Source organism: Spea bombifrons, chromosome 4 (assembly GCF_027358695.1).
Source record: "Spea bombifrons isolate aSpeBom1 chromosome 4, aSpeBom1.2.pri, whole genome shotgun sequence".
Taxonomy (NCBI): domain Eukaryota; kingdom Metazoa; phylum Chordata; class Amphibia; order Anura; family Pelobatidae; genus Spea; species Spea bombifrons.
In genome coordinates this window covers 112,464,733-112,475,491 of record NC_071090.1, presented here as the reverse complement: position 1 = coordinate 112,475,491, position 10,759 = coordinate 112,464,733, and the positions used below count along the sequence as shown (strand labels likewise).

Genomic DNA, 10,759 nt, shown 5'->3' with positions numbered 1-10,759 from the left:
GTCACATACACATAACATACATTTTATATTATATATATATATATCACATACACACTGATTCACATATACACACCGTCACATACACATGGATACATTTTATATTATATATATATATCACATACACACTGATTCACATATACACACCGTCACATACACATGGATACATTTTATATTATATATATATATCATACACACTGATTCACATATACACACCGTCACATACACATAAATACATTATATATTATATATATCACATACACACTGATTCACATATACACACCGTCCCATACACATAAATACATTTTATTTTATATATATATATCACATACTGATTCACATATACACACCGTCACATACACATAACATACATTATATATTATATATATATCACATACACACTGATTCACATATACACACCGTCACACACACATAAATACATTATATATTATATATATATATCACATACACGCTGATTCACATATATACACCGTCACATACACATAAATACATTATATATATATATATACATCTCACATACACACTGATTCACATATACACACCGTCACATACACATAAATACATATTATATATATATATATATCACATACACTGATTCACATATACACACCGTCACATACACATAAATACATTATATATTATATATATCACATACACACTGATTCACATATACACACCGTCACATACACATAACATACATTATATATTATATATATCACATACACACTGATTCACATATACACACCGTCACATACACATAACATACATTATATTATATATATATATCACATACACACTGATTCACATATACACACCATCACATACACATAACATACATTATATATTATATATATATCACATACACACTGATTCACATATATACACCGTCACATACACATAACATACATTATATTATATATATATATCACATACACACTGATTCACATATACACACCATCACATACACATAACATACATTATATATTATATATATATATCACATACACACTGATTCACATATACACACCGTCACATCCACATAAATACATTTTATATTATATATATATCAGATACACGCTGATTCACATATACACACTGTCACATACACATAAATACATTATATATTATATATATATATATATATCACATACACACTGATTCACATATACACACCGTCACATACACATAACATACATTATATATTATATATATATATATCACACACACACTGATTCACATATACACACCGTCACATACACATAAATACATTATATATTATATATATATATCACATACACAATGATTCACATATACACACCGTCACATACACATAAATACATTTTATATTATATATATATATATCACATACACACTGATTCACATCTACACACCGTCACATACACATAAATACATTATATATAATATATATATATATATATCACATACACACTGATTCACATATACACACCGTCACATACACATAACATACATTTTATATTATATATATATCACATACACACTGATTCACATATACACACCGTCACATACACATAAATACATTTTATATTATATATATATCACACACACCCTGATTCACATATACACACCGTCACATACACATAACATACATTTTATATTATATATATATATCACATACACACTGATTCACATATACACACCATTACATACACATAAATACATTTTATATTATATATATATATCACATACACACTGATTCACATATACACACCGTCACATACACATAAATACATTATATAATATCTATATATATCACATACACACTGATTCACATATACACAACGTCACATACACAACATACATTTTATATTATATATATATATCACATACACACTGATTCACATATACACACCGTCACATACACATAACATACATTTTATATTATATATATATATATCACATACACACTGATTCACATATACACACCGTCACATACACATAAATACATTTTATATTATATATATATATATCACATACACACTGATTCACATATACACACCGTCACATACACATAAATACATTTTATATCATATATATATCACATACACACTGATTCACATATACACACCGTCACATACACATAAATACATTTTATATTATATATATATCACATACACACTGATTCACATATACACACCGTCACATACAAATAACATACATTATATATTATATATATATATCACATACACACTGATTCACATATACACACCGTCACATACACATAAATACATTATATATTATATATATATATCACATACACACTGATTCACATATACACACCGTCACATACACATAACATACATTATATAATATATATATATATATCACATACACACTGATTCACATATACACACCGTCACATACACATAACATACATTTTATATTATATATATATATATCACATACACGCTGATTCACATATACACACCGTCACATACACATAAATACATATTATATACATATATACATATCACATACACACTGATTCACATATACACACCGTCACATACACATAACATACATTTTTATTATATATATACTATATATCACACACATACAGTCATTACCAGACGTGACCCTCTATTACCAGACATGAACGGTATAAAACAATGAACAACCAGATATGTGCAGTTTCAGAGAATCAACCCGTTTATTACTAGACAGGAGCAGTTTCAGGGAATTAACTCCTCTATTACCAGATATGAGGGGTTGCCCTGTAGAGAGAGGACTGGTAAAAGATCTACCCAGCTAACACCTCTGTCGGCGCTCCGACAGCGTTTCAGTTGGGGAGGCAGGATATTTTTTCCCCAGAGTGGGCCCCCTTTTGCTTGTGGGCCCCCTGTTGCTTGTGGGCCCCCTGTTGCTGGTTTGCCCTGTGCGTATGCCCCCTTTTTTGGTATGTATAGCTGCTGCCGCTGTATTTATCTGCCCCCTCCTTATACCCTCTCTGGTTACTCTTTCTTCTCTGCCCCATTTCATCCTCCGCTGTCCCGTTGACCTCTGTGTTCCCTCTTTTTTTTTTACCCGTTTATACCTCACCTCTCTCTCCTCTCTGCCCCCTCTCAGGCCGACTTTCCCACCACCCTGGGCGTCCTGTCTCCTGATGACTCACTGTCCTCAGACCTGGATAAAGACCGCAAGCTGAACCGGGTCTACTACATCGATACAACGTGTCTGCATGTCCCGCGCCCGCACACCGAGGTCACGTCTCCCCTCAAGAATGGCATGAGTGAGACTCCCAACAATCTCAACCGAGCATCAACCATCCAGGGCCACCTCACATGAATCCCATGTGCACCGTACACCACCATTCCTTAACATAAGCTGGCCGCAGTATTTAATACTCTCCATCCTTTACTCGTCCGTGTTTGCTCCATACAAACACATTGCCACACGGGACCAGTTTGTGTACGTGCTATGCCAGTCCATTTGCCGCCCTGTTCCATCATACTTGTACTGTACAAAATGTCGATGTGATGCCATCTTATTCTCTCCCATCCTTCATTAACCTGTGTCTGTTTGCCTCCTTCGTACAAGGGCTCATCACCCACCAACGCTGATCCATTTAATGCCATCTGCCCCCACGTGCCCCATGCCCAGCTTATGAAGCCTTCGCCAACCTTATCCGAGTGCAGCCAGTAATGGGCGATAATGGAATTGCTCATAAAACCTTTTATTTTGGTGTGATAACCACCCTCCGTGCTGTTTCGGCCATGACAGGGGGCATTCTTCCTCACCTCTGTCTCAGGGTTCCCAAAGGGATTTCTGCCCATACATTTTAAGGAAGTATGATCAGAAATATGACGTCAGCGTAGAGCCTAAAATGCCTGACTGGCTGCCTAAAGAGACAGGGGCAAGAGAAGGTGTAGACATGCGGGCTAGTTCCACAAAAGCTTTGAGAGTCTTCTCCAATGACTTGATCCCAGGTGGTCCCATCAAGCCAAGGCGATGAGGAACAGAGCCAAGGGGCTCACACTCTCTGAAGTTGACCAGGACTTTCAGGTTTGGGAATGCGTAGAAGTTCCAATTCCTGGATTGAGGAATTTGTGAAAGACGTTCCGACATGGGTCTCATGACAAGTTGTAGATGAACTCGAGAGGATGAAGGAACAGTCGGCTGGATATAGTAGGGTATGAAGTCATCATCTGAGCAGGAAATGGCTCTCCATGCTGCGTGGCCCTTACCTACCTGGACTGTATTTTCATTGATCCTTTTTCTTCATGGGCTGTGGATGTGCTGTAAGTAGGCCACTATCTTTCCTCCGATGGACCATAAAGCTGCTGCCGTTCTTCAGGAGGCAGTTCACTTAGTGCTGGCTTCAGGGTTAGATTCTGACCAGGGAAGGAACGTAAAGGATGAAGTCATCAAGGAGGTGGTGTATGTGTCCAACCTGACGGCCGACCTTCATCAAAGTGGAGAAGCCAAGCCCCCCGACATCTCTGTTTTACATGCTCATTGAGTCATCAGCCTCTCGTCAGGACAGTTACACTCCCGGTGGCTCCACTCACCCGCAGCACTGTGAGCTGAGCCCGGGTTGGCTCTTGCTGGGCAACCAGCTGGTTCACCCATCTTTAGTCTATAAGGCGGCTTCAGTCCACCTGACGGCCATATATTTAGCCATCTTATATGGACCCTCGGCCATCGTATGCACTTTAATGCATTGTATGATTGTCTTGCCATCCGAGACTGGAGGAAAAACCCTCACAGATCTTGGATATTTTCACTCCCCATCCTCATTGCTCATGCCTCATATCACATGATCCGTCACCCATCACTGTATAAACCAAGCGCGTGGCTCCTGCCATCTTCTCTTCCTCTCTCTAGTTGAAGACTGGGATGCCTTCCAAGCCATCCTGGATCATACATTCAACAAACACCTGAAGTCAGACCCAGCTCTGCACCCGGTCCTAATGTCAGAGGCCCCTGTGAGTGGCACCCTACAGGAGGAGGGGCAGACTCCTAGCTCCCTGGGTCACCCCGCAGGGGGAGTGGCAGACTCCTAGCAACCTGGGTCACCCCGCAGGGGGAGGGGCAGACTCCTAGCTCCCTGGGTCACCCCGCAGGGGGAGGGGCAGACTCCTAGCTCCCTGGGTCACCCCGCAGGGGGAGGGGCAGGAAAGATGGATTAATTGCTGTTTTTTGTATCCTAGTGGAACGCCAGGGCAAAGCGAGAGAAGTTGACAGAATTAATGTTTGAACATTACAACATTCCTGCCTTCTTCCTGTGTAAGACGGCCGTACTCACCGCGTATCCTTCCAGCCAATTATTATTTATTGTTTTGGATTTAGCGCCATCGATTTCCACAGCGCTGTACAGTGTTAATATGAATTATACACCTCACATCGCAGTGTGCAATATGATTGGTCGACATGAGTTATGAGGAACAGGATGCAGAGGATGCGGCCTTCCCATGTCATCCCACACAGTAAATTACTGTGGATATATGGCCAAAAATATTGGGACACCTGACCATTACACCAGGGACTTTGATGACATCACATTCTAATTACACAAACATTAATATGAAGTCATCCCCGCTTTGCAGATATAACGGTTCCGGGTTCTGGGAAGGCTTTTTGCCCGTTCATCCAGTAGAGCGTTTGAGAGGTCAGGCACTGATGTTGGGCGAGACGCCCGGCTCGCAATCTACGTTCCGGTTCATTCCAAAGGGTGTTCGATGGGATTGAGGTCGGGGCTCTGTGCGGCCGGTCAGGTTCTTCCGCCCCAAACTCCTCCAACCATGTCTTTATGGAGCTTGCTTTGGGCCACAGTCATGCCGGAATAGAAAGGGGTCTTCCCCAAACTGTTCCCATAAATCTAGAAGCAGGGCATTGTCCAAAAAACCTTGAAAAACAGACCGTTACCCCAGCAAACGTTTCAGCCTGCATTATGCGTTACGGCAGGTAGGGCTGCAGGGCAGAGGGGGCATCCTACAGCGCGGCCACCCATAAAGTCACTGAGCTCCTCGGTACGACCCGCTCTGCCGATGTCTGTCTCCGGAGACGGCTGCCGACGGGTTGATTCTATACACCCGTCAGCAACGAGTGCGAAACACCCGAGCTCCACGTACTTTTGGACATATAGTGTTTATATATAACGGCTCCAAAGACAGAATACAGCTTTAACTGCTTCTTAACTGACATATAAAACGACATCCCAATCTGTAGGGGCCCGGAAGGGATTAATGTAGTCACATGGTCGGGCGTTGGCAGAGAAGGGGTTACGGGGCAGTTATTTCAGGTCAATTCCTTAACTCCAGCTCTAGTTTTGCCAATGGTCGCTCAACAGGTTTAGTACTAGACAGCGGGGCCACACACACCACTGCGCTCCCAGTGCATGATGGGTACGTTCTACAGCAAGGTGAGTGAACCCTTTCTAATACACAGACACCGGGACATGCACCCCTCCTAATACACAGACACCGGGACATGGACCCCCTCCTAATACACAGACACAGGGACAGCCACCCCCTCCTAATACACAGACCTCTCGCCCCTCCTAATACACAGACACGGGACACGCACCCCCTCCTGATACACAGACACCGGGACACGCACCCCCTCTTAATACACAGACACCGGGACACGGACCCCCTCCTAATACACAGACACCGGGACACGCACCCCCTCCTAATACACAGACACCGGGACCCTCACCCCTCCTAATACTCAAACCCCGGGACCCTCACCCCTCCTAATACACAGACCCCGGGACACGCGCCGTGATGCCCTGATGTGTTGTGTTTCAGGTATTGTGAAGTCCCCCCTGGCTGGAGATTTCATTACTATGCAGTGCAGGGAGTTATTCCAGGAGATGGGGGTGGAGATAATCCCTCCGTATATGATCGCGTCAAAGGTAAGGAGCGAGTGTCTATCGGGTGTCGGCGTCTCTCCTTCACAGGAACACACGTCACCTGAGTGGGGGGCAGAGACAGAGACCCTTCCACCCCCACCTTCAGGAGTACTTCTACTGCCCTCTCCACACCTCCGTTTACCCCCCTCCTGCTGTCTCCAGTTGAACCCACCCATAGTCGCTCCACCCCATCTGGCCACACCCATCCATACACTCCCCACCTACCCTTGGACCCTTCCATACTCTCCTCACCACCCCTTGGACCCGTCCATACTCTCCCCAACACCCCTTGGACCCTTCAATATTCTTCCTACCACCCCTTGGACCCGTTGATACTGTGCTAACCTCCCCTGGCCACAGCCAGCCTCTCTCTGCCCTGCAGTCCCCACCACCCCAGCCGCTCCGCTCTCTCTCCACTCACCCTACACACGTACACACTGCTCCTGGCCCTTCATAAACCAACTTTGCCCTCCCTCCGACCTCCCTTGGTGCTCCCATCCAGCCTTATCCCTTTTTGTGGTGTCCTCCACTTCCTCTCCCCTTTCCACCAATAAATCCCCTTCCTGACCCCTCTTTGTTTCTTTCTTTCTGTCTCTTCAGGAGCCGGTCCGGGAGGGATCTCCACCGAATTGGAGACGAAAAGAGAAATTACCGGCTGTTACTAAATCGTGGCAGAATTATATGTGTAACGTGAGTGTCCGGGGGGCTCGGCCCTCCGCTTCCCTGCGGCCCTTGTGGCCCTCGTGGCCTCCAAACCCTCGGTCACCTCTACAGATGAGCTGTGCGGCTCCCGTCCTCACTCCGTTTCTTCCCGGCTGAATTCCCACGTGGTGCCTGGATGTTACCCCCCCCCCGCTTTATTGCCCCTCATGCCCCTTTTTCACACAGTTGTCCTCTCTCTGCCCTTCAGGAGGTTATACAGGATTTCCAGGCCTCCGTTCTGCAGGTGTCAGACTCTCCCTATGATGAACAGTGAGTACACCCCAAAACGGGGCATGTGCGCTTTACACCCCAAAACGGGGCATGTGCGCTTTACACCCCAAAACGGGGCATGTGCGATTTACACGCCAAAACGGGGCATGTGCGATTTACACCCCAAAACGGGACATGTGCGATTTACACGCCAAAACGGGGCATGTGCGATTTACACGCCAAAACTTGGCATGTGCGATTTACACCCCAAAACGGGGCATGTGCGATTTACACCCCAAAACGGGGCACAATCCCAGGAGCTTACAATCTAACTGTGCATGTTACTGCCCTCCGCGTGTGCGGTTTATTCACCGTGCTCTCTGTGTGACAGATACCCTGTCCTCACCCTAGGGTGGCCGCCCAGATGCCAACTGTTCACTATGAGATGCCCAACGGGTATAACACGGACTACGGGGCAGAGAGGCTGCGGATCCCTGAGGGGCTGTTTGATCCGTCCAATGTAAAGGTGACAGCAGCACCGGACCTGCAGGACTGGCGGCCCGCGACACCTCCGGGGCAGCTTTCTGTGCTCCGTGTGGACATTGACGTGACTCGGGGGTGCTGTGTGACCCGTGTACCTGGTGACTGAGCCGCAGGGGGCGACACGTGATTGCGTTCCACCCCGTTTGTCAGGGATTACACTCAGTAAAGTGTCGCTGCTCTCTTTCAGGGCCTCTCTGGTAACACGATGCTCGGCGTAGGCCATGTTGTCACCAGCAGTATTGGAATGTGCGATATAGACATCCGGCCCGTGAGTATCTTCACTACCTACAGAATCTGCACCCAGAGTATGGTGGAGAGTCTCGGGGGGGCAGGGAGTAGTAGTGCGGAGAGGGAGTCTCTGGGGGGGCAGGGAGTAGTAGTGCGGAGAGGGAGTCTCGGGGGGCAAGGAGTAGTAGTGCGGAGAGGGAGTCTCTGGGGGGGCAGGGAGTAGTAGTGCGGAGAGGGAGTCTCGGGGGGGCAAGGAGTAGTAGTGCGGAGAGGGAGTCTGGGGGCGCAGGGAGTAGTAGTGCGGAGAGGGAGTCTGGGGGGGCAGGGAGTAGTGCGTAGAGGGAGTCTGGGGGGGCAGGGAGTAGTAGTGCGGAGAGGGAGTCTCTGGGGGGCAGGGAGTAGTAGTGCGGAGAGGGAGTCTCAGGGGGGACAGGGAGCAGTAGTGCGGAGGAGTCTCGGGGGGGGCAGGGAGTAGTAGTGCGGAGAGGGAGTCTTGGGGGGGCAGGGAGTAGTAGTGCAGAGAGGGAGTCTCTGGGGGGCAGGGAGTAGTAGTGCGGGGGGGCAGGGAGTAGTAGTGCGGAGAGGGAGATGGATAGCAGTACGGGGCAGTAACATTTTCCTTTTTTGTTGTGTCGAATGTTTGGGGTCTCCTTTGTGTCTCCGCAGGGGTTGTATGGCAGTGTCATTGTCACAGGGGGCAATACGCTACTGCAGGGGTTTAACGACAGGCTGAACAGGGAGCTGTCCCAGAAAACCCCCCCGGTGAGTGCCATCCGGCCGTTCCACCGCGAGGCACCGTGATGAGTGTTACTGCCGAGTGATTAGAGACATTCTCTCGTCTCCTGTCTCACCCCTAGGCCTCTATCTCCCCCCCAGCCCCCTTACCTAACCCCTCCTCACACTTGGCAGACCTTATTGCCCCTGCTTGTCTCAGTTACCCCTGCTTTCTCATTACTTCCCAGAGCATGCGCCTGAAGCTCATAGCAAGCAACAGCTCCATAGAACGTCGCTTCAGCTCCTGGATTGGAGGCTCCATCCTGGCCTCGCTGGTATGTATGACCACAGCAGGCCGAGGAAGCTGCCCCGGGGTGGGGCGTATATTGGTTACCTAACAGATGGCAGATGTGTTTGTCTGAGAAATAATCCATTTTTGTTTTTTAGGGGACATTCCAGCAGATGTGGATCTCGAAACAAGAATATGAGGAGGGAGGGAAGCAGTGCGTGGAGCGCAAATGCCCCTAATGCCCCTTTATCCTTTTACTGACCACAAAGCACATATTACTTACCTCCCTAATACTCATCATGGAAAATAATTATAGTCCATATCATCCTGTACTGACTGAGACCCCTTAACAGCCACTACTGCCCCCTCCATACTGACCAAGAGTACGTACTGGCCTCTAATGCCCCTTCCGTCCTCACGGACACTACATAACAGCCTCTACTGCCCCTTCCCTACTCACCGACACTACATAACAGCCTCTACTGCCCCTTCCCTACTCACCGACACTACATAACAGCCTCTATGCTCTAGTCCTATTAACTCCCCGTAACACAGTTATGATTTATATCATTGGATGTAATCCTGTCTGACAGGGAGCCAAAAGACTGCTGTTCATTAGAAGTGGTACCAATATTTAAAAAAAGGGATCAAAGTGCCAGGCAGGGAACTACAGACCTGGGATAATATTCAGGAATACATTTCATCCGATAAGATAATTATCCAATAAACGAGTCAGCATGTTTTTATGAAGTACTGATCGTGTCAGACTGATTTAATGGCATTCTACGACGAGGTGAGAGAAATATAGCCCGGGGTCTGTCCGGGATTCTACTAAAGCATTCGATACGATTCCTCGTAAAATACAGGATATAACGGGTTATAAAGACGGGATTAGTTATACGGCCGGAGAGTATATAATATATAATATGAGGAATATACAGGGATATAACAGGTTATAAGGACGGGATTAGTTATACGGCCGGAGAGTATATAATATGAGGAATATACAGGATATAACGGGTTATAAGGACGGGATTAGTTATACGGCCGGAGAGTATATAATATATAATATGAGGAATATACAGGATATAACGGGTTATAAGGACGGGATTAGTTATACAGCCGGAGAGTATATAATATATAATATGAGGAATATACAAGAT

At 46.0% G+C, this 10,759-nt stretch overlaps 1 protein-coding gene across 1 annotated transcript in view; it reads left to right on the top strand.

Moving 5' to 3' along the window:
- ACTL6B (actin like 6B) overlaps nt 1-10,336 on the top strand; it is a 25,048-nt gene extending 14,712 nt beyond the window's left edge. Inside the window, exons 3-14 of the mRNA XM_053464095.1 lie at nt 3,124-3,286; nt 4,882-4,982; nt 5,208-5,305; nt 6,324-6,418; nt 6,807-6,913; nt 7,511-7,600; nt 7,821-7,882; nt 8,234-8,348; nt 8,553-8,633; nt 9,260-9,355; nt 9,556-9,642; nt 9,755-10,336. Coding sequence (XP_053320070.1) covers nt 3,124-3,286; nt 4,882-4,982; nt 5,208-5,305; nt 6,324-6,418; nt 6,807-6,913; nt 7,511-7,600; nt 7,821-7,882; nt 8,234-8,348; nt 8,553-8,633; nt 9,260-9,355; nt 9,556-9,642; nt 9,755-9,835 — 1,176 coding nt within the window. The 3' untranslated portion in view covers nt 9,836-10,336. The remainder of the gene's footprint in view (nt 1-3,123; nt 3,287-4,881; nt 4,983-5,207; nt 5,306-6,323; nt 6,419-6,806; nt 6,914-7,510; nt 7,601-7,820; nt 7,883-8,233; nt 8,349-8,552; nt 8,634-9,259; nt 9,356-9,555; nt 9,643-9,754) is intronic.
- Nucleotides 10,337-10,759: the final 423 nt, after the last annotated feature.